The sequence below is a fragment of the Bactrocera neohumeralis genome, chromosome 2 (assembly GCF_024586455.1).
Source record: "Bactrocera neohumeralis isolate Rockhampton chromosome 2, APGP_CSIRO_Bneo_wtdbg2-racon-allhic-juicebox.fasta_v2, whole genome shotgun sequence".
Lineage (NCBI taxonomy): Eukaryota > Metazoa > Arthropoda > Insecta > Diptera > Tephritidae > Bactrocera > Bactrocera neohumeralis.
The window spans coordinates 47,683,797-47,707,871 of record NC_065919.1 but is presented as its reverse complement, the minus strand read 5'-3'; the positions used below and the strand labels follow the sequence as shown (position 1 = coordinate 47,707,871).

Here is a 24,075-nt window from a genome sequence, read left to right as displayed (position 1 = left end):
CGTACTCATCCGAAGAGTGGTGTGGACAGTGACATTTTTTCCGCTGTTTCACCAGTTGAATAATATTTCAAGGACCTAAAAAAAATACGATTTTTGAAAATTGTAGACCGGCTTAACCCCTTAAAGAAAAAAGAAGCGATCAAGAAAGTGTGCAGTGACTCGAGAATCTGCTAACTGGTAAAAAAATGAGCTCTATTGATATTTATAAAGATTTTCGAGTAAAATAAATTGTTTGCAAAAAATGATAATAGATTCTGCAGAAAATAAAATGATTTATTTTTTTAAATTGCCAAAAGGAAATCGCTATTGTTGGCAGAGAAAGCAATAATCGAAGCTTAGGAACAGTTACAGCTTTCAATAACTGAAATATTAAAAAGAAAACTTGACGAAATTTGAAAAGTTATAAACAATTTAATTTTAATTAAATTTACTCCCATCAATCGACCGCCAAGATCCGGCAAAATGCTGGTATTAGAATAGTTTATCTACTGTTCAAATGGTGCTAGGGAATGCTCCATATTTGCAACTATTGAAACTAAAAAAAAATCAACCTTAAGTTGGCCCAAACGAAACGCGATTTCATTTTGCACCCGAGCATACAACCTCAGGGTCTCATTGGCGCGATATTGGATTTTTAGATGAAAAAAATTAACTTGGAAGGGCTGATATAAATTATTATTCCATGATCTTCGGAAGTTAGTACATCAGTAGGAACGAAAAAATAGTCGGGTAAACGGTTTGACGATGTGGAGAGCCATCTTTTAATTTGGTAAAAACAAACTGCAACAGTTTTTCTCCTTTCCAAAAATATGTTCGGAACTTTACACGTAAGGATGAAGCATAAATCTTCCGCAGAACTTTTCTCTCGAAAACTCGTAACGTCGACTAATCAGATGTTGTCAACATCCATGCCTCTGCACCGTATAGCAGGACGGGCGTGATGAGTGACTTGTAGAGTTTGGTCTTTGTTCGTCGAGAGAATACTTTACTTCTGACGTTGTTTGTGGTGCTAATGCTGGTGCCATGATAGACGAAATTATATACGACTTCGAAGTTATGACTATCAACAATGACAGGAGATATTTCATCTTGTCCTCATTCACAACCAGACCTTTATCCAGCCTGGAAAAAGAAGAACTAAAGGCGTGGTTGTTGTTTTACATATATTAATATATATTGTAAGAGGGATAAGTTGAAGGTACTATAACTGCCGGATCATAAATTTTCAAAAATGATATTGGAAAATTGTACCCAACTGGGATCATTATTAAACATTAATATCTCATTATTAAAATGACATACATATGTTTAATTTAGTTAAAGTTTTCGCTTAAATTATCTATTTTAGGCACATGGATACTCTGTTATGAGTAAAACACGTTCTCTTATTTTCATTGGGATAACTCACATATTGGCCGATATATGTGGGATTTCCCCAAAAAGTGGGCGGTGCCACGCCCATCGTCAAATTCTCACACCAGCTCCCATAAGGCTCTCTCATACCATATCGGTGGTAAAATTTAATGTCTCTGGCGTATTTAGTTATTTATTTATCGCGCTTTTAATAGTACCGTATATGAGAAAATCCATCCATTTCATCCATTTTCACACTGTCGGTAAAAATTCTTATAAGATTTGGGCTCAGCGAATTTGGTTGTTGTAGTTTAGGAGATATGTACATTAAACTTGTTAGAGGGCGAGGCCACGCTTCTTTTTCAAATTTGCCCAGAGTTGCCTCTTGCTACTGCGATCCTCTGATCCAAATTACAGTTTTATATCTTAATTTAGTGCCTAGTTATGGCACTTAATGTCTTTTCGGTTAATGGTGATTTGTGGGCGTGGCAGTAGGCCGATTACGAGCTCGAAATTTTTTTGTACTAAGGAACTCACATACCAAGTTTAATCGAGATATCTCAATTTTTACTCAAGTTACAGCTTGCACCGACGGACAGACAGACAGACAGTCAACCGGATTTCAACTATACATATAACCCTATAACTATCTCGATTAGATTTAGGTGATACATACAACCCTTAGGTGAACAAAATTATAGTGCTCTGTAGCAACTGGTTGAATGAGTATAAAAAAGTGATGTATTGTAAGCGAAAGTGTCACACTGTAAATAAATCTATATTATTATATTCAGAATTATTCGTTTCTAACGAAAGGAAAACGAATAACTTATGCTTGTATTCGTATTGATATAAAGGCATGCATGTATGCGTGCGCGTCGCTTGTTCCGCAATAGAGTGTGTGAAGATACAATAAGTCCATATACATACCTATATATGTACATGTATATTTTGAGTTTTGTAAGTGGGCACATTTAATATTGTGCATTCAGTTATAAAAGTGCGCTCGCGACTTAGAAACTCCAATTGAACGTAGGAAGTGACGAGCGATTACTCGAAATTGTATAAGACAAATGTCGAATGTAAAATATGCTTTACTGAGTAAACATGATTTTAGTGAAATTGCGTATGAAAATCAAAGTCAAAGTGTGTTTGAAAAAATCTTAGCATTTGTAAAGCACAAACAATTTGCAAGAATTTTAGCATTTTGTGCGTTAATTACAACACTACAACTGCTGCATATGCGATTCTACTACGATGAAGCAAAGCGCGTGTATGAGACCACAATCCAAATTGAAGTGGGGGAAAGTAAGAATTAATTTTGTGATATTAAAAAAAGAAAAAAAAAAAGAAAATTAATGTGATTCTGGCATTATCAGGCAGTTTCCAAAAATATTTTTAATGGAAAAAATATTGATTTTAATGAGTGACAATTACTTTTCGTTACTAATATTCGGTAAAATTGTGGCTCCTCATATAACAACGGCGCTCGAAAAACATTTCACATGTATTTTTATTTTATTCTCATGTTACTAATACATAAAATGTTATGCTTTCATACTTTTGTACATATGTACATGGTACATGCATACATGGATACACGTTCGTATATGAGTACATAAATGTTAGTTTTATCGCCACTTGTTCTATAACTTTGAACTGAATGGTATTAGAAAAAACTGAAAAATATGTTATATGTATATACACATATGTATGTGTACTTGCCTATAAACAAAATCGTGACAAATTTGTGGTTTTTACTAAAACTTTAAACTAAAGATTACAAAGTATTTTTTTAATTACAATCCAGTACTTGTGTGTTTTCGTGTATGTGAATTCAAAATGCGTTGGCGGCAAACTTAATTTTAAACAAGAAAAAACGTTAACTTCGGCTGCACCGAAGCTAATATTCCCTTCACAGGTGCATTTCTTTAAGAAACTATGTGTTCAGTTTGTATGGAAGCTATACGCTATAGTAATCCGATATGAACAATTTTTTCGGAGATTATATAATTACCTTAAGCAGTAATCCTTGTCAAATTTCGTGAGGATACCACGTCAAATGCAAAAGTTTTCCATACAAGCCCTTGATTCCGTTCGTTCGGTTTGTATGGCAGCTATATGCTATAGTTCACCGATCTGAACAATTTCTTCTGGGATTACATAGTTGCCTTAGAAAATAATCCATACCAAATTTCGTGAAGATATATCGTCAAATGAGGAAGCTTCACATACAAGAACTTGATTCCGATCGTTCAGTTTATATGGCAGCTACATGTTGTAGTGGTCCGATATCACCAGTTCCAACAAATGAGCAGCCTCTTGAAGAGAAAATAACGTTTGCAAAATTTCAAAACAATATCTCAAAAACTGAGGTACTAGTTCGTATATATACAGACAGACAGACGGACGGACAGACGGACAGACAAACGGATATGGCTAAATCGACTCGGCTCAACATACTGATCATTTATATATATACTTTATAGGGTCTCCGATGCCTCCTTCTGGGTGTTACAAACTTCGTGACAAACTTAATATACCCTGTTCAGGGTATAACTAGCGATTCGCGTATTCGCGTGTTTATGTTCGGCGGAAAGCAGTGGTTTCAATGTCGAAACAAATGCGATTGAAATTTATGAGCCAGAGTGTGTTACAAGATTGAGAATTTAGGGCATTAAATCTTTAAAACTTCCGAAAAAATGAAACTATGATTTCTTGCCACATTATTTGCAATAAGCAACATTCAAGTCAAATTAATGTTACTTAACACATTGACTGCAAAGCAAATTTTGGTTAAATCCATATTATCCTTATGGCTTTCCTCATAAAATAGAAATCTTCATAGTGTCTTGAACATGAGACCAAATTTTTGTTTTGAAAGTCGATCAACCCCTGTCATGCAATTTCATGTGGCGTTGCAGTCAATCTGTCAACGAAGAAGTTAAATCTTTTCTGAAGATCTCTATCTTCACTTTGATCGATTGGTTTGTATGACAACTATATACTAAATTTTTTTGATCTGACCAACATGTTCGTGGACCGTTGCCTTATATAATAATCCATGCCAAATTACGAGAAGATAATTTGTCAAGCAAAAAAGTTGTCCAACCAAGGACTTGAGTTTGACCGATCAATTTTATATGACAGCCTATATATCCTAAAATGGTTCTATATCGGTTGGGAGAAAAGTATGTGTGCAAAATTTGAAATCAAAAACTGCGATAGTGGTTCGGGTAAAGGGTCTACCAACAAGAACGAAAAGTTGTTAAAATGAAATGAAACACTCAAATTTGCTCTAAAGGGGTTATGTTTTTTTGTTACACAGATGATTTTTTATAGTACGTCGGCCAAATGACCACCACGGCTCCGTTTACATATCCCACCCGCTTACACCATTTTTCAATAATTGAGTGCAGTATTTTGGCTTTAGTGCTCTGTCTTCGAGCTCCTCGACCGTTACATATTGATTGGAGTAAACCTTTGATTTAACTATCTATGTTATGTTTAGGCGTTAAACATGAGACGGCGCACCAAACAGTAAATTTTTGGAGATGCAAGTCAATCGCCACAATCTTGTTTGTTGACTCATCTGGGCAGAAGAATTCTCATAGTAGCCGTCGGAGAACGTGAATGCGCGTAATAATCTTGAATAATTGTCAAGCGTTGTGCAAAGTGACATGATGAAATGGCAAACTTTACAAAAGACACTGAAAAAATTTGAAACAAATTCGTAAACAAACATAGCCGCCACGAGCTGTTACGTCATCCCTATTCGTAGACGCAGTATATCGAGACAGACAGACGGGCTTGATTAAATCGGCTCAACTCTTTACGTTGATCATTAATATTATTAATACCATATAGGGACTCCGACGTTTCCTTCTTGGTTTGCAAACTTCGTAGCAAAGTTAATATATCCTATTTAGGGTACAAAAAATTAAATAAGCCAAATATAATTAGGAACAGGACAATGGTTCACATTGGCTACCATTTATTAGTTCAATAAAAATATAGTTTTGGGTTGCAGCTCCTGACTTCAAAAATAAATTTTGAACATTTGTTTTTGTCACGCCCCCATATATGGACAGTTCCGTTAGCCGGCCCAAAGTACTACGACGGCGGTTGTCCGGTTATGAGGAATTTCACTGCTCACATAATTTTACATATTGAAAGAGATGTATGTATTTCAATTAATAGAGAGATAAGAAGTTGAAAGTATACGATTTATGAAGAGGGTTGATTTCTCCCTATAAATATTTGCTAAACGAAACATTTTCGTCTAAATTTTCTGCATTCCCTTGCGACATAAAGCCAATAAAGAGAACGGAGGTCTCATAATTGGGAAATGAGAAAGATGTAAATTGACCCCTATGCTCCTACCGTGTCATCAATAACTTGAACTTCTTTGGGCGTGTAAACTGATTTGAGACAGAGTCAGATGTTGATTGAAATATTAATATATGTATATATTAAATAATTGGTTGCCAACTAAAAGCTCTTGACGGGCACAATCTTCAGATAAGAAATGAATAATGGTGAAGTTTCGAAGAATTATGTACATCTACAAAATTTTTCTCGAGTCGATAAAAAATAATATGAGAAAGTACAAAATCTTAAAGTAAACATTGAATAGTTTCGAGTATTGAAATGTCAAAAAGTATTTAAAAAAATCTGATAAGTTTGATATATTCAATGTAGCGACGTGTGGAGAGAAAACGAAAAAAAGAAAAAACGTTAACTTTGGTTGCACCGAAGCTAAATGCCCTTCACAGGTGCATTTCTGTTAGTTAGTTAACTGTGTTCAGTTTGTATGGAAGCTATATGCTATAGTAATTCGTTTTGAACAATTTTTTTTAAATATTATGTTGTTACCTTAAGCACTAATCCATGCCAAATTTCGTGAAGATACCACGTCAAATGCGAAAGTTTTCCATACAAGCCCTTGATTCCGATCATTCAGTTTGTATGGCAGCTATATGCTATAGTTAACCGATATGAACAATTTCTTCGGAGATTACATTGTTGTCTTAGAAAATAATCTATACCAAATTTTGTGAATATATCTTGTCAAATGTGAAAGTTTTCCATACAAGAACTTCATTCCGATCGTTCAGTTCATATGGCAGCTATATGTTATAGTGGTCCGATATCGGCAGTTCCGACAAATGAGCAGCTTCTTGAAGAGAAAATGACGTTTGCAAGACTTCAAAACGATATCTTAAAAACTGACGGACTAGTTCGTATATATACAGAGAGACGGACATGGCTGAATCGACTCAGCTCGACGTACTAATCATTTATATATATACTTTATAGGGTCTTCGACGCTTCCTTCTGGGTGTTACAAACTTCGTGACAAACTTAATATATACCTTGTTCAGGGTATAAAAAATCCAAAGTATTATTGATATAATTAGCAGTGATAACGACTCTTAGGGAACCTCAGGTGCAATACCGTGATAAACGTAGTATGAAATGATGTAATCAGTTTATAAGTACACTGATTATAAACAACAACATATGAATGTGATTATTAATGATGTAATATTAAATATAAAGGGTGCGCCAAAATTGAAGCAAGATTTTATGTAGTAAAGTGTTGACAACCCTAAAAAAAACAAATCGACAGCTGACAGTTTAGGCTTCGTAAAAATGGAGCGTCACATTGCTTCTTCCTTATTGAACAATATTTCTAAAATATTGAAAGCTTGGCGATCGTGCTTCCATAATTGCATACAAAATATGGTCGGAATGGTGTTTTAACTTCGTCAACTGTGAAAATTAACTGAAATGGAGCCAAATTTAAATCTTGCATTAATTTTGGAACACCCTGTACATTACTTGTAGTTGTTGTTGTTTGATTGTACATTTTTTCAGATTCTTTAAAGCTTATCAATTAAGTTATTTCCGGACTTGCGGGACGCAACCACTTCACGTCAGTTCATAGAGAAATCAGTTAATTTCATATCGGTTACTATGTACACAATAAATCAATTGTATGACAGTATGAAGTGGTTTAGTAAATATAGAAGCCAATTAGAAGAGAGTAATAAAACAACTTCCGAAAAAACTTCTTACTATATCTATGATAAAGGCAAGCGGAAAAGTTCGTATCGGTGACATTTTTTTAGTATGTGGCATAGTATGTGTTACAGACAAAAAAAAATACTAAACGCAAATTATTTATTTTTTTGCTATTGAATTTTCAAGAGTTAGAGAAAACATTTTACCTCAAAATAGTTTCATTTCATTTCCCTAAAGTCGCAAATTTTGATAAGTTTTCTAATTTTTGTTTTCTGAAAAAAATATTTATTCTTCATTAATGCTGTCGCCTTGAAAATAGTCCCCATTTAATATTTTATTAAGAGGTAGATGATTAGGAAATTTATTACTATTACTCTCTGGGTTAACAATATTTATGGCAGGATTAGGGCTAATTTTGAATTTGATTTAAAGAAGATTATTGCTCTTTCTACATTAAGACAGTTGGGGTTGATAATGAGAATTTTATCTATAGGATTTTATAAGCTTTATTTAAGGCTTTGTTATTTATATGCGCTGGAGCTATTATTCATAATATAAATAACTCTCAAGATATTCGTTTAATAGGAGGATTGGGTGTGTATATGCACTTATGGTAGCGTTTCTTTCAATAGTCGAAATACTTCCTTCTCAAATTCGAGATATGTGACAAATCATAAAGAGAGACGTTTGAAATACGAGTACTTCGTACAGTATAAGCCTATTTCTACATTAGTTTCTCTGATTGAGTGAAAAACAAGCGCCAGCACTTTCTGTGCATATCTTGCCAGTTATAAATCTAATTTAGTTAATATGGTCATGAACACTTACTGAAAACCACATTTCGTTTAGATGTATACATCTAACAAGTATTAAAAGAAAATTGTAAAGGATGAAACTTCCAAAGTCTAAATCGTAGTAATGAATTATGCACAAATTTGTATACTTAAATAGTATAAAGACGGTCTTAAATATAATATATTGAAGACATGTTTATCTTTTATTTTCGTAGATAATATAACGGCCACAGAATCTGTTCCAAATGTGACAAATCATAACGAGGCTCGATCACAATACGAGTACTTCATACACACGTCACAATGTCGCATACCGTATGTGGAACCTTTCGGAGAAAGTGTTCTAAAAATATTTAATCCACAAAAATACAAATACACCAATTGTACTAAGGATGAAGCTTTCATTACAAGCATTTACCAACTAAATGCACGACAATACTTTCTACACATGAATATGGAGAACATAGAGCGCGCCGTTAAGCCGTTAAATGCCAGCGCCACGGATGTTCGCTGTTGTTATCGGCAAATCGTCAGAGCTGGAAGGGGAGGATCAGCTGATCTTAAGTATAAGTGAGTGATTAGTGCACACGATAAAAGTTTTTTATCATTTCCTGGTAATGTGTATAAATAAACAGTTATTTATTGTCTTTTGAATTACATTGCGTTTGTCGCGCCTTTACGTACACCTTTGTAAAGGGTGTCCCAAAATGAACGCAAGCTTTAAATTTGCCGCAATTTACAGTGGTGGTTAAAACATTTGCAACCACATCCACACAGTTCACAGAGGAGGTAGGTCTTGTTCCACAATTCTAAGGGAAAACCGGCAAAGAAAAAATTTCTTTACAAAATACCCCAAAGCAGTTCCTAGAGATATTAAAACTGAAGTTTAAGACGACATCAGTCTCTCCACTATCAAAAGACGGACCTTGGAGTTTGATCTGCGTAGTTACAGATGTTCGAAAAACCTATTTCTGCCTCCAAAAAATAGAAAAGCGAGTTTGAGATTTGCACGATCACACACTTAAATTGGACTAAGCGGAATTGGAATTCCATTTTATGATCAGATGAACCGAAGTTCAACCTTCGAGGCTGAGATAGCAAAGCTTATGTTCGCCGCGAGGCGAAAAATATAACACAACTGCCAAAGTAAAACAAGGAGGGGCTAATATTATGATATGGGGGTTCTTCTCCGGTAATGTCATTAATCGTATATCTGACACGATGATAGCTGTAAATTTTAACTAATGGCCGATTGGGTAATGTCACTCGTATGGACTTTCCAATACGATAAAGACCCCAAAAACACGTCTGGGCTCGTAAAATCATGGTTAGAAGAAAATCATATAAATACTGTGATGTGGCCGGCACAGTCCTCCGATCTCACACCGATTGAGAATGCGTGGATGATGGTTAAACGCAAAATAGGCAGTGAAATACTCCGGAATGGTGATTAACATTTCACCAGATTGGAAAGGGAATAGAAAGCGATCCCTTACAGTTACATGAGTCTAGTTGCTGCAATACTTAGAAGATGTGCTGAAGTTATTAAAAATAATGGCTATGCAACAAATTGAAAAAATTTTGGAATATTTTTAGAATACTTAAAAATTGCAAATGTTTTGAACACAGGAATTTTGACTTTTGGTTGGTTTGCACTGGCACTACACAGCTATTGTAGGACCAATTCTGCTCTACGGTGGAGTAGTATGGTGGACAGCCGCACGGAAATCCACCTACCGGAAGCCAATGGAGTTCAGAAGCTCGCTGCGCTGTCCATAACGGGAGCGTGAAAAACAACTCTAACGGCGGTTCTTGAACTGGTACTAAACTTGTCACCTATAGACCTCTTCATTGGATGCAGGAGAACTTGCATATAGAATCGTCGGACATATCTTGGTGGTAATAGCGGTTGGGCAAACACCGACTACTTGATCACACTTTTCAACTGGAAAAGAAGTTTCAAAGTAAACATAGAAAAAGATGGCTGGTATGTTAGCTAAGCGCAACACTCTAAACATCTACATATATGATGGCTCGAAAATGGACGATGGAGTTGGTGTGGGAATATAGTGTCAAGAGTTAAGTATAAGCTGAAGCAAATGAACCTGCAGGCAATTCCAGAGTCAACATCTACGATAGTGAGGTCGCAAAGTCTGTTAAAATTCACGTCTAGCGCGGGGTTCGTATAGGATGACTACTCCTCTTAGACCTAGCAACTGACTCCATCTGGTATCGAAAAGGACCAAAACTGGTCTATGCGTGGCTTATTGGCCTACCAAATTAACCTAGCCTAACCTACATACTTAGGTTGACAACACTATAAAGAAACAAATTGACAGCTGAAAGTTTAGGCGATAAAACTACATATCTCCAATTTTGATCATTATTCCAAATTTCATCCACAACTGGATGCATACTTTTCGAAAAAAACCCTCCTAAGCGATGAAGTACATTTTCACCTTAATGGGTTTGTTAATCGCCAAAATTGCCGTTTTTGGGGGCAAATGTGATTATCGAAAATCAAATGCTTTTACAACATATCTCTTTTTCGTGTGGATTTTGGGCTGTAAGCACAATTTGACCAAACATGTTTGAAAATGGGCCTGGTCAAACAGTAACTGTATCTGGGGCTCGACGTCGCAACATGATAATCCAGTTATTTTTACCGAAATTGGATGATATTGCCAATATGTTGATTCAACAAAGCGGTGCCACATGTCTAGAGCCCGTGAAACAGTTCAATTACTGCATGAGACATTTGCCGGTCGTGTACTCTCTCGTTTCGGTGATCAGGCCACCTAGATCGTGTGATTTAACACCATTACATTTCTTTTTATGGGGTTACTAAAAAATACAGGTCTGTTGCAACAAGCCCATAATGAAGCCTGCTTTAAATGAGGAGATTCAACGTTGCATCAATCCAAATCAGGCACATTTATACAGAATAGTCAATGGAAATTTCGACAAACGAGTGCGTATGTGTGTGGAAAGCAGTGGAGGCCATTTGGCCGATGTGTTATTCCATAAATAACCCTATCCTATGTATGTACTTTATGATCCTTTAAAAAAAACTACAATCAGAAAGCTAAAAACTGTGTTTTCTTTTTCATTTCAATCTTACGTTAATTTTGGGACACCCTTTTTAATTCAAAATTAAAATTTATTCCCCAAATTTCGATTTATTTGATTTTTATTGTTTAAAAACCACTTTTAATTTGAATGAAGAAAAAACTATATTACCTTTACAGCCTCTTAAACTGTGTTATATTTCATCAGGACTTCTTGGTACCGCAACATATAGACTATATAATTACGGAGTGCTACCTAGGCGCCAATGATAAAAAACCGCTACAAAAGGACGCCTTTTCATTTATACAAGTTACAAAGAAAACAAATAGCACAGGCAACGCTAGCGAATCCAAAGTTTCGGGTATAAGGAAGCCAAGCGTTTTGCTGATAGGTATAGACGCAGTTTCGCGAATCAATCTTCGACGCACAATGCCACAGACGTTTAAATATCTGCAAATGAATCAATGGCTCGAACTGTTGGGCTACAACAAAGTAAGTAAGTACATACATGTAATTTTCTCAGAATTTATTTATCTGATTTTAAACGTACATACATACTATATTAAAAAGTGATAACAGTTATTTTAACAGGTTAAACATTTTTGTATTATTATTACATTTTTACACTAGAAAATAGGGGATTTTTCACTTTATATACGTAAATGCGGTTATCATTTTGCAAATAGTGAAATAGTCTTACAGAGCTAACAGTTATTTGAAAGACCATAAATAAATGAAGTCATAAAGTGAATTTATTTCGCGATACTTAGTTGTTAGGGCTATGCAACTGTCATGATCAGAAAACCTTTGGGTACTAAAATGCCTACCAAATCTGTTGCAATTTTTTTCTTCATTAAAACATTTTTAGTTCAATACACATTTGAAAAAATATGTTTGTACTTAACACTAAATTTAGCTACATGTAATGCTCGCCCTTCCTTTTCTTCAAGCAACTACGAGTGCATAAACGATCTGCGCCAATGGTTCTCCTCAATGAGTTTAGAATTGGCTGAGAAGGCTCAGAATACACTGCAGGTAAAGCGAATAAAATCCTAAACGCCTTATGAAGAATAATGGCAAATAAAGGCTGCGTGTGTTTCAGCCGGCGATTTTCACTCGCAAGGTAATGAGATCGGTTGTATTATATGCGACTCTAATATGGATCCAGGCGCTAGGCATTAAAACATATGACACACAAATAAGCACAGTCCACTGGCTGTCGGTACTAAGATTACAATCAGTGCTCTTCGAACAATATCAAGTGACGCTGCTGAAGTACTAGCCAGTATGATGCAAGTTATCAGAGACCGTATATAGGAGCCAAAAGAGAAGAGTGAGTTTAAAGCTTAACAATATGTCAGCAGCGGTGGCAAACCTGACGCAAAGGACGGTGGACCCACATACTGATACCGGACACCCATTCGTGGATTGACGAATGACATGTGGACCTCAATTTTCACCTAACCCAAATACTAAGTGAAGATGGGGACTTTATGTTAGAAGCTACCTGTACAGATTCCAGCACGACATTAGTCCAAATTGATCGACGTGTTCAGAGCGCTTTAAGGAAATTTAAAAAATTTTAATTTGTTCGTTGACATAACAAAAACGTTTAATGTGTTTTCATTTACCTGACGTTGATAACATTTTGTTCGCTTAAAGCGAAGGTTTTATTATTGTTTCACTTGAAAAATTATTTAATGTAAAACTAAAGTATTTATTTTGTTGGTTGAAATTGAAGAAATGCCCGTGAACATCAAATTTTTCCACTTTTCATTTTTATTTCACAGTTTTAATTATCGCTAGATCTGTCATTTTCCACACAGTGAGCACATGGTTGACAAACATGACTATTCCTAAGTTGGAAAGTATGCTATTTACACGTATTCCTTGAATTCTAGACCTTTTAGTATTGGTTATAAATAACACCCTTCATAGGTGCATTTATAAAAGGATATACAAAGATTTTTTTTTTATTGATTTTGATAGATCAGTTTGTTATACTGGTCCAACCCAAAGAATTAAGTATTAAGCCATGCCAATAGTCCATGTCAAATTATAGCTTGTGAAGTAAAACCGTTTTCCATACAAAGACAAAAACAAAGTCTCGATCCAAGGTCCGAAATTGGCGCTTCCGATAAATGAGTACCGTCTTGGAGAAAAGGACGTATGCAAAATTTCAGATAGATATCTCAAAACATGAGAGACTAGGTCGTGTCGGACAGACGAGCATGGCTAAATCGGTTCAGCTTGTCATGCTGATTTTTTGATATACATATGTATATATGTATATAGTTTGTATGGCCTCCGACGTATACTTCAATGTTTTTACAAATTTCGTGTACCACTATTCAGGATACAAAAATATCATTGCAATGTCCACAGAACGAAGATACTCAAAAATTCAAAAAATATGTTCTTATAAATAAGCAAGATAAAGAACAAATACATAGGTCTCACAACAAATTATTATAATTAGATTCAAATGTCGTACCTTTTATTGAATGGATGTTTGGGAAACAACTCAAAGCTTGGAACACCACAAAAAATTGCTCTCCCGTTGTGTGATTAGAAGACAGACACCTAGTGGCCTCACGTTCAAAAACTTGGCGAAAATGCTTACAGATATTAGACATTTTCCAATTTCCCACTTATCAGCTGGTAAAGTGAAACTGGGTCTCTTTCATGGCTTCCACTAATCTAAACTAAAAGTAATGGGAGACTAGTGTAGAAAAACCTTTGTAAATTGATCAAATATAGTGAACTGTTGAGTGGTGCTTAATTAGGAATCACTTGCACGCACTGAACATCATTCAGGCATTTGTCCTTCCCAGTCAATCAATCTGTAATGATAGAAATGCCATCTTGAAACTATAGTATTGTGCTTTGACACAATTTTGTATGAAATTATGTATGTCTTAACACCTGAAAATGTGTGCTTTTGGGCCGTATAGCCTATTAACATCCATATATTGTTTAAATGTTAATAAATAAATATTTATATAACTTCTTTTATTTCTAGATTGGTGATAATACCTTTCCCAACTTAATGGCCTTGCTGACATCATACAATTTAACGATGGCTGAGGCGAAATGCTTGCCCAAAATTGTAGGTGGACTTAACAATCCACTTTGTAACTTTATTTGGAACGATTTTAAGCGATTCGGTTATAAGACCGCCTATGCAGAGGACACAAGTTCAATGAGCACTTTCAATTATAGAAAAAAGGGATTTGAGCGGCCACCTACCGATTATTATCTACGCCCCTTAACAATGGCCATAGAAAAAGTGTTGATAGTGACCAAAAAAGCTGGACTGTCCTACTGTGTTGGCCGCAAACACTATGGCGAATACATCTATGATTATGCTTTACAATTTGCGAATGCTTATCCAGAAGAACCGCTCTTCGGACTATTCTGGACAAATTCCTTTAGCCATAATGCCTTTGATATCGAAGCAACCATGGACGTGAAAGTGTTGGAGTATCTGAAAAAATTGAAAACAGATGGCATACTAGAGCGTTCAATTGTGATTTTTCTTGCTGATCATGGCATTCGTTGGGGTCCATTACTGAAATTAAAATCGGGTTTCTTAGAAGAGCGTTTGCCAATGTTTTTCATATCACTACCACCGTGGTATCAAAAACAACATCCCGATTTTGTAAAAGTTCTACAAACTAATCAGAAACGTTTAACGACACCATATGATATTTATGCGACCATGAAACATATACTTGAAGTGGCGCAGCCAGAAATGGAATTTCCTAAACTGAATGGAACTATGCGTGGTATTAGTATTTTTCGGGAAATACCCGAGAATCGCACTTGTAATGATGCCGGCATTCCCGAGCATTGGTGTACCTGTGTACCATATGAAATTGTACCCACAAAGGATGGACTCGCAAAGAATGTAACTTTATTGGTGTTAAAGGACATAAATCAATATCTGGTTAATAAAAATATAAGCGGCAAATGTGCCGAATTAAAATTAGAAAAAATCGACAGTGCTGAAATGAAAATGATCAAAATACCGAATGAGTCCACATATCGTATAAGTTTCGAAGCGAATCCGGAAAAAGCGAGATTTCAGGCTACGGTCGTTTATAATATAACAACAAATACAATCAAAACAGACGTGGAAGATATCTCGCGTCTGGATTCGTATGAAAAAACTTCCAACTGCATTGATTTGAAAGAGGAAAAGAAATATTGCGTTTGTAAAAAATAATGCTACGAATACGATTTGAGGGAAGCTTCGAATAGTTTCAACCTCTCAAGCGGTAAAAGTGGATGCTAAATTTATAAATGTAAATAGTGAAATTTTAAAACCTTATTAACTAAGTACTTAGATTTATTATATTTTTCATTTGTATTTATTGTGGAGAAATATATATTTTGTAATACCGTTATGGTTTTGTTTTCGTCGCGGCATTTCAAAAGGCTTAACTAATGTGTGAGCCTAACACGTTAAACGAAATTTAACATTTGAAAAAGTTTAATTATTTGTAGAACCAAACAAAGTCATTTCATGATGCTACTCTCATAGAACAAAACTGTTGACTGTTCCGATCTGATACAATTTTCTATGCCACTCGATGTAAAATATGTTGGCACTAACATCATAATGTACAGCTAACATAGTAGCTTAACATGCGTCTGTAAATAGTTTAACATTAAAATGAAATGCGGCTTCTTGCGGCCAGACCTGAAACTCTACTTTCAACCAACTAACCAACATTAATATAAAATTTTAAGAAAAGTGTTCAGACTTGCAAAACGTATATATGTACAAGTATGTACGCAGACGTTGAGTGTTAAGCCAGCCAACAAAGAGCACTAATACAGCGTGCTGTCCAAAAAGATGTTACTCATACGCCGTGTCAATGCTCAAATGCGTTTCTGTTTTTAATTGAAATCAACTGTTATGTAATTAAAAAATCATAGATAGCTAAATAAAAAATAATAATTTCATTTACGACGGTTTTAATTGAAACGGAAAATAAAAGCATGAAGCACCAAAAAAATATTAAAATTAAGTTTTAAGTTTCAAATTTTTTATTAGAAAATGTTTATTTTATTGAAATCTAGTTTGTGAATAACAAAATATTTTTTATTAGTTGTTACTAAAATTAGTAGTTATAAACACACAAATAAAAATATAAAACAAATTTTTTGAGAGCGAGTTAAAACTTTGACAAATTAGGAATATATTTATCTTCACTGTTATGAATTACATTATTTAATTCATAATTTTAGATAAATATCAAAACGGTGAGCGTTAAAAGAGCCATGTACAAAGTTTACTTATTACAGACAAATCAGGGAAAACAAATATTTTCTAATATTAGTTAAAGTAAACTGAAGTTGAACAATACCAAAAGCTCCATCAGGACCTCTCCGAGACGTTCGATACCAAACGAGGTTTCAGCCAAGGCGACCACCTTTTGTGCGATTTCTTCATTCTACTTTTGGTGAAAATAATTCGAGCTGCAAAAACCAATAGAGAAGGTACCTTCTTCTATAAGGGTGTACAACTGCTGGCGTACATCGATGGCATCGATACATTGGCCATAACAGCCACGCCGTTAGTTCTACTCTCTCCAGGTTGGACAAAGTAGCGAAGCAAGTGGGTCTGGTAGTGAACGAGGGCAAGGGGAAATATCTTCTGTCATAAAACAGTCGTCGCACTCGTGACTAGGCTGCCATGTCACTGTTCATAACTTCGAAGTCGATAGATATTCGTCTATCTTGGAACCAGTATTAACAGCAACTAATGTGTCAGCCTTGACTTGAGGCAACTGAGTAGGCAATTGAAAAGTAAAGTCCTCTATCAACGATCAAAAACTAAACTCTATAAGTCGCTCATAATTCCCGTCCTGCTATATGGTGCAGAGGCATGGACGATGACAACATCTGATGAGTCGACGTAACGAGTTTTCGAAGGAAAGGTTGTGAGAAAGATTTATGGTCCTTTGCGCGTTGGCCACGGCGAATAACGCATTCGATGAAACGATGAGCTGTATGATATACGAGTCTAGGCCAATAAAGAATAAGACGTTAAAGTATTATATAGTAAATTCTTAAGTGGTTTTAAAAGAAATGCAAGCTCTACCTAATATTGCACAATAATAAACACATAGAATAATAACTTATTTCGGCTTTTTGGAATCTTAACATATTTCTCATTTCTTGCATAGATATGTGCTTAGCATTTTCAAAGGCTGCCTTAAAATATGTTTACCCTTGGCATATCCGATTTCTAAAATTTCCATTAGCTTATAAATACATACAGAATTTTAAACACACGTAGTGTTGGTTAGTAAAAATCATACCAAACAGTAATAAGTATGGCTTATTGTCATTGAGCGAGGCACACGCGCCGCTGGAATAAATAATGTGTGATGCCAATAGTCATGCCAAATGTCATAAGCAAGCATGAGAGAAACACGCGTAGCGTTGGCGATAAGGGAGAAAGATCAAATGACTGCTACCATTAGGTACATTATGCTTAAGAACAAAAAGGTATTGAAAAATATACACGCAAACTCTAATTTACTCGAGAAGAACGCCTCATCCTCTCTCAAATTTAACGAACTCAACGCACTTGAAAATATTCCAAACTTCTTGTTATCTTTGTATTTGCTGCGTGTGTATCACAATCGGGGTTTTCAAATACCCAGAAGCCCTTCCGATTTGCATGTTGGATAGATAACTGAACTGTGTTTGGTCTTCTTTGAATTGAAACACACGTTGCTATTTGCCAATGCCAAACCGCCAATAAGTAAATATTGATGTGAAATTGTTTGTTGTACTTTTGTTTTTTTAATTTTAATAAGTACTATGTCGAAATTATTTCAACACTCATCCATTATATATTTTTTCCTTTTCTTTACTGGCGTAGACACCGTTTACGCGGTTATAACCAAGTTAACAATAGCGCCTCAGTCGTTTTTTCTTTTCCCTATTTAGCGTCAGTTCAAGATACCAAGTGCAGTGTTCAAGTGTCCTTCTCCAAGTGATCTCTCCAACGGAGTGGAGGTCTTCCTCTTCCTCTGCTTCCCTTCCATCCGGACAACATGACCTAGCCAGCGCAGTCCCTGTTTCTTGATTCGCTGAGCAATGTCAAGGTCGCCGTATATCTCGTACAGCTCTCGTACATTCTTTTGGTGTTGTTTAACGTCAGTTAGCAAAGCGTTATTAGCTCTGCGAGGTATCAACTTCAGACGTAGCATATCTTGCAAAGAAGCTGATACATGCACCACGTTGTTCTTCAGCCGTGTAATTGCTATTCGAACCTCATCATATTCGGGCAATGGAAGATGGAATAGCCATCGTCATCGATTGCGGAATCGAGTTCGCCATCTCCAGATGTTACTCCTTCACTGCCGTTTAGCAGCATGAAGAAATGTTCCCTTCATAACTTCAGTATACTCTGAATAGCAGCCACTAGGCCACCACTTTTGCTCCTACAAGAGTATGCTCCGTTCTTAACACCTTCCATAAGTATCTACGTTTTTTCGTAGACTTTTCGAGCAATACTCCTGTCCACTAGCTTCTCAAGCTCTTCATACTCACGGTTTATTTTATATATGGATAGATATTATGGAGTAAGTACGAACATTTCGCAACACGTTTGAGTAAGAAAACTATCCAATTTTCAGAGTAAAAATACTTCGAAAATACCGGAAACTACACCATAAATTTCAACCAAATTCGTTGTATAAAATTATCTATTGTATATGTAGACCTCAGTGGCGATGAATGACTTTTACCGAAAACTTCGGTCAATTTGAGAAATATATTTATAAACATAGGAGAAAATTTTTTTTTGATAATACTGTGCCCTGCTGTCAAAAATGGGTGAAATCGGATTAATTATTTCTTAAGCAATTATAAGGATTTTCAATTTGTTAAAAATGGTCCTTTTATAGTAGCCACCTCAGTTATTTTCTTGAAATTCAGATACCGTCGTAGACCCGATTTATCAGTTGATATATTTCCGATTTTCTATGTTACTTTGAACCCGTTTTGGTAGGCTCCGACTCTCCACCTGATTTTAAGCCACTTATTTATTAGGTGAAATGTGTGATATTTTGGTGAAATTGAGTGGCTTTGGTTTTGTAGCTATAAAGTAGTTCATCGCCTAATATGAATAAATCGGTCTAATTCTTGGTCTAAACCGCCTAACTTCATACACCTAATAAATCAAATTTCGTTTCCTCGGCTGCGATTAGCTCGCATATATCTCCCAAAAGAAGTTGTCTCAACAAAATTAAGCGAGAATATTTTGATTAGTATTATGTATTATTACCAATCGGTTGTAAGAATTAGGGCACTAGTGTGATGAAAATAACGATAATTAATATAAATATCTCGTTTATAAATAGAGTCTAAGTTAATAACATGGAAATTATTAGTCCATTTAAAACTTTGTCGAATATAAAGTAGAGTCAACAGCTGAAAGCGCTGGCATTACACGATTTTATTTAAAATACAAAAAACACTTTAACAACCAATAATTTTAATGCGTCTCTTTAGGTCCAGCGCAATCAAAATATTACATCCGCACTTCACAATGTTGTATGCCTTATGTGAATCCCTTTTCCGAGGAAGCGCTAAAAATATTTAGACCAGAAAATTATAAATATACTGATTGCACCAACGACGAGGCTTTCATTACAAGCAGTTATCAGCTAAATGCACGACAATACCTTCTACACATGAATATCGAGGCCATAGAGCGAGCCGTTAAACCGTTAAATGCCAGTGCCACAGATGTCCTTTGCTGTTATCGGCAAATTATCAGAGCTGGAAGCGGTCGCACGGCTGACAAAAAACATAAGTGAGTGGCTTGTGTTGAGTATTTTCATACATAATTTTACGCGTAATGAAAGATTTCGATATTAAGTGATAATAATCTTCCTTTGCAGGCTTTTAAATTGCACCACATTTCAACAGGACATTCTGGTCCCCATACATATAGAATATATGGTTACTGAGTGTTATATTGACACGAAACCTATTCAAGCGGATGCCTTATCATTTATACGAACACAAAAGCATTTGAACAGCTCTAAAACTAGTTCGAACGTTAGAAGTGCGAGACCGTCGACTATAAGAAAGCCGAGCATACTCCTGGTGGACATTGATACGAGTAGTATGTCACGCATAAATTTAAGACGCACAATGCCGCTGACTGCTAAGTATCTGGATATGAGCGAGGAATGGATTGAATTTCATGGTTATAATAAATTAAGTGAGAAATGTGTACTAAATACCCGGAATTCATCTATGAACTAAGACTTAGCTTAGTAGATAGATGTGCTGGTGCTTAATATGTTAAAAAAGGGGTAAAATCGGGTCAATACTCGCACTTCCTTAAGCCCACATTTACCAAATATAAGGATTTTCGAAAGTCCCTTTGATTTTATGCCGAACATATCGGTCAGAATATAATATATCTTAAAACATTTTTGAAAGCGCCTTTTTCTGTCCTCGTGCCGAAAAGGGGATATAAAATCGGCTCAATACCATTCAATACCAATGTGCATAAAATTAGATATTCGAACTTCTTTTTGGCGTTGTATCATTTATATCGGCTAATCTGTAAGTTATCTTAATGAAAAGTAGATAGCATCTTTTTTTGGTAAAAACGCTCCCTCTCCCTCTCTTTTAATACGAATAACGCTCATTAATGACTACTTTTTATTTCCCTCTATATAAACACAGGTCGGTGATAACACTTTTCCAAATTTGATGCCGCTGCTAACGTCTTACAATGAATCAATGGCTCATGAGAAATGCAAGCCTACAACGGTAGGCGGACTTAACCAACCCATTGGTAACTTTATTTGGAATAATTTTAAGCAAGCCGCTTACATAACGGCATATTCGGAGGATGTGGTGTGTATAAATACGATTAATTATAAGAAGATGGGATTTGAGCACCCACCAACTGATTACACAGTACAACAGCTAATCTGGGGGGTGAGAAATTCCAAGTCAGGACGATGGTCAGTTTTTTTTATGACCTTTTAAATTTTTTCCTTATCTTGATGTTTTTTCGCTTAGTTGTAACATTTTGGCAAAAAAAAAAAAAAAATTTCTTCTACTGTTCGCGTTCGTCGGCACTTGTTGAATGACAAAAATCACAGAACCAGTGTGAGATATGTGAACATTACAGAACCAGTGTTGCTGGATTTTTTATGAATTAAAAAAAAAATATTTAAATTTTTAGAAACAGATTAGAGAAACTGTAATTCTTAATTTTTCTAAATTTGTTTCATCAAAATCGGACAAGGGGTTCGCGAGTTATGTTAAACTACGTTTTTGCCAAAATGTTACAGCTAAGTGAAAAAACATCAAGATAAGGAAAAAATTTAAAAGGGTTTGAGGGTTTTACTATACTGACCTAGTACCATCACCCTGACTTGGAATTTCTCACCCCCCCAAGAACCCCAAATATGTTCCACAGTGTTATTATCTACATCCCATGACTTTGGGTATTGAAAAAGCACTGAAAGTAGAATCTAAAGCTGGTCTACCACACTGTGTTGGCCGGCGACATTATGGCGATTACATTTTCGCATTTTCGATAGTGCATTACAATTCGCGAATGTGTTTACCGAACAACACACTTTCGGACTGTTTTGGACGAACTCATTTGGTCATACTGCTTTCGATACGGCAGCGACAATGGATCTGAAGGTGCTGGAGTATCTTAAGAAATTTAAAAGTGAAGGAATACTGGAGCGTTCGATCGTGTTATTTCTTTCGGATCACGGTGTACGTTGGGGTCCATTGGTGAAATTAACATCTGGCTTCTTAGCAGAACGTCTACCAATGCTTTTCATATCGTTACCACCGTGGTATCAAAGCGAACATCCAGATTTCGTTAAAAATCTAAAAAGTAATCAGCAGCGTTTAACGACACTCTATGACATTTATGCCACACTCAAACATATACTTGAAGAAGCGGATCCTGATATAAAAGTACCTTATGTCAACGGCTCTATACCTGGTAAAAGTATTTTTCGTGAAATACTGAGGAACGCACTTGTAATGATGCCGGCATTCCCGAGCATTGCTGTACCTGTGTACCATATGAAATTGTACCCACAAAGGATGGACTCGCAAAGAATGTAACGGCACTAGTGTTAGGCGAAATGAATGAATATCTGGTTAATAAAGATATTAGCAATATATGTGCCGAATTAAAATTAGAAAGGATCAATAGTGTTGAAATGAAAATGATCAAAATACCAAATGAGTCTACATATCGTATAAATTTCGAAGCAAATCCGGAGAAAGCGAGATTTCAGGCTACGGTCGTTTATAATATAACAACAAATACACTCAATACCAAAGTAGAAGAGATCTCGCCTCTGGATTCGTATGCAAAAACTTCCAAATGCATTGAGGACGAAGAGAAGAAGTATTGTATTTGTAAAAATAACACAACGACAAAGCCATAAACCATAACATATTACTTAGAAGACTATGTATATATATGATGTTAAGTCTTAAGATTCATACTCATTATATGTATGTGCTAAAACTTGAGAACTTTATGAATGTGCTAAAAATTACAAAAAAATTTAAAATCAAAATGGAGTTGCTTTTTAATGTACATACAAATTTGGGATATGTGCGTCTAGTTAAATGCAGCATTTTTGGTACATAAATTCAAAATCTCAACGATATTACAATTTTTCATTCACTTGTTCTAAGTTTCGATCGTAATGGTTTTTAGTTTCTTCAGCGAACTTACTTTCCTTTAATAGTGTGAATATTTGAGTGTCAGAAACAGAAGAAAAACAGATGGAACCAAAGCTGACTGCGCAGTTGGCTTTTACTGCACCTAGCGATAAAATTCAGTGAGAGTTACAGTTTCAATAGTGTGACTGTGTAAGAGCGGTCAAATATACACAAATAATTCTGAACAACCTCAAATCGGCTAGTAGTTCCAATTAAATGAATTCCTTCTTCAAAGTCTCATGAGCACAGTTAATGATCGGTTCCAATAAAACATTCCAAAATCTGTGTTCTGCCCCCGGTTATAATGCAAATGCTTCATATTCAAAATATCAACCGAAAAATGTTGAGTTGTTCCATAATTAGAGCCTTTTCTATCTCTTAAACAGTATTAACGTAAGCGCAGATGGCTGGATGCTTCGTTTCCATCATTATCACGATCCTCGTTGATTCGCTAAATATGTTATAATGTGTCGCAAAAGTACTTGAGTCACGAACAAATAAACCTTTTTTAATGAAATTTGTAAATGTTTTAGAACATTTGGGGTCTGTGTTTATATATCTGAGTCTGTATTTACAAATTATCATATTTAGCAAGCCATAAATACAAAATAAATGCAATTATGGACACAGGTGGAGGATATTTAACAGGTATACTCTTTTCAATTGGACCTCAAACTTATTTACTGAAATGTAATTAAAATTTTTTTGAAAAGTTTGAGCGACGTTAAGCCCCTTCATTGAGAACAGTGAGAGATCAATGAAATGATCAGTTTAAGAGTTGACGTGATCACTGCCCGATTTGTTTTGGCTTGTTTGAGCGTTTATCTTTTTTTTAATGATACTGTACTTGGTAACACTTTAGAAGGTTCCACTGTATTAACAAATATTAAAATAACCGCAACATTTGCGAATTGTAAAGGTATTTATTTGAATCGATTGGAGTTTTAAATTCAGTAATTTGAAGGGCATAGAAACGTAACAACTGATAAGCAAAAAACGCTAAGAAGAGTGACACCACAATTTGGAAAATGTCGAATAAAGAAGTGTTAATACGTACTAAGTATGAGATTCTCAA

General features: G+C 35.4%; 1 protein-coding gene and 1 pseudogene across 1 annotated transcript; both read left to right on the top strand.

The window, feature by feature from the left end:
• The first annotated feature begins 2,371 nt into the window (after positions 1-2,371).
• On the top strand, positions 2,372-16,214 carry LOC126750947 (uncharacterized). The gene is made up of 4 exons (XM_050460805.1): positions 2,372-2,661; positions 8,390-8,744; positions 11,423-11,735; positions 14,266-16,214. The coding sequence occupies exons 1-4, from the start codon at positions 2,427-2,429 to the stop codon at positions 15,469-15,471; spliced, it is 2,109 nt and encodes a 702-aa protein (XP_050316762.1). The 5' UTR covers positions 2,372-2,426; the 3' UTR covers positions 15,472-16,214.
• A 2,885-nt stretch (positions 16,215-19,099) lies between these two features.
• Positions 19,100-22,717, top strand: LOC126760173 (uncharacterized; annotated as a pseudogene).
• Positions 22,718-24,075: the final 1,358 nt, after the last annotated feature.

Bases quoted from the DNA above. Each gene is read 5' to 3' on its own strand.
- LOC126750947 (XM_050460805.1), top strand. From the start codon at position 2,427: ATGTCGAATGTAAAATATGCTTTACTGAGTAAACATGATTTTAGTGAA. The intron at 2,662-8,389 runs GTAAGAATTAAT...TTATTTTCGTAG, and splicing joins CCAAATTGAAGTGGGGGAAA to ATAATATAACGGCCACAGAA. The intron at 11,736-14,265 runs GTAAGTAAGTAC...TTTTATTTCTAG, and splicing joins AACTGTTGGGCTACAACAAA to ATTGGTGATAATACCTTTCC.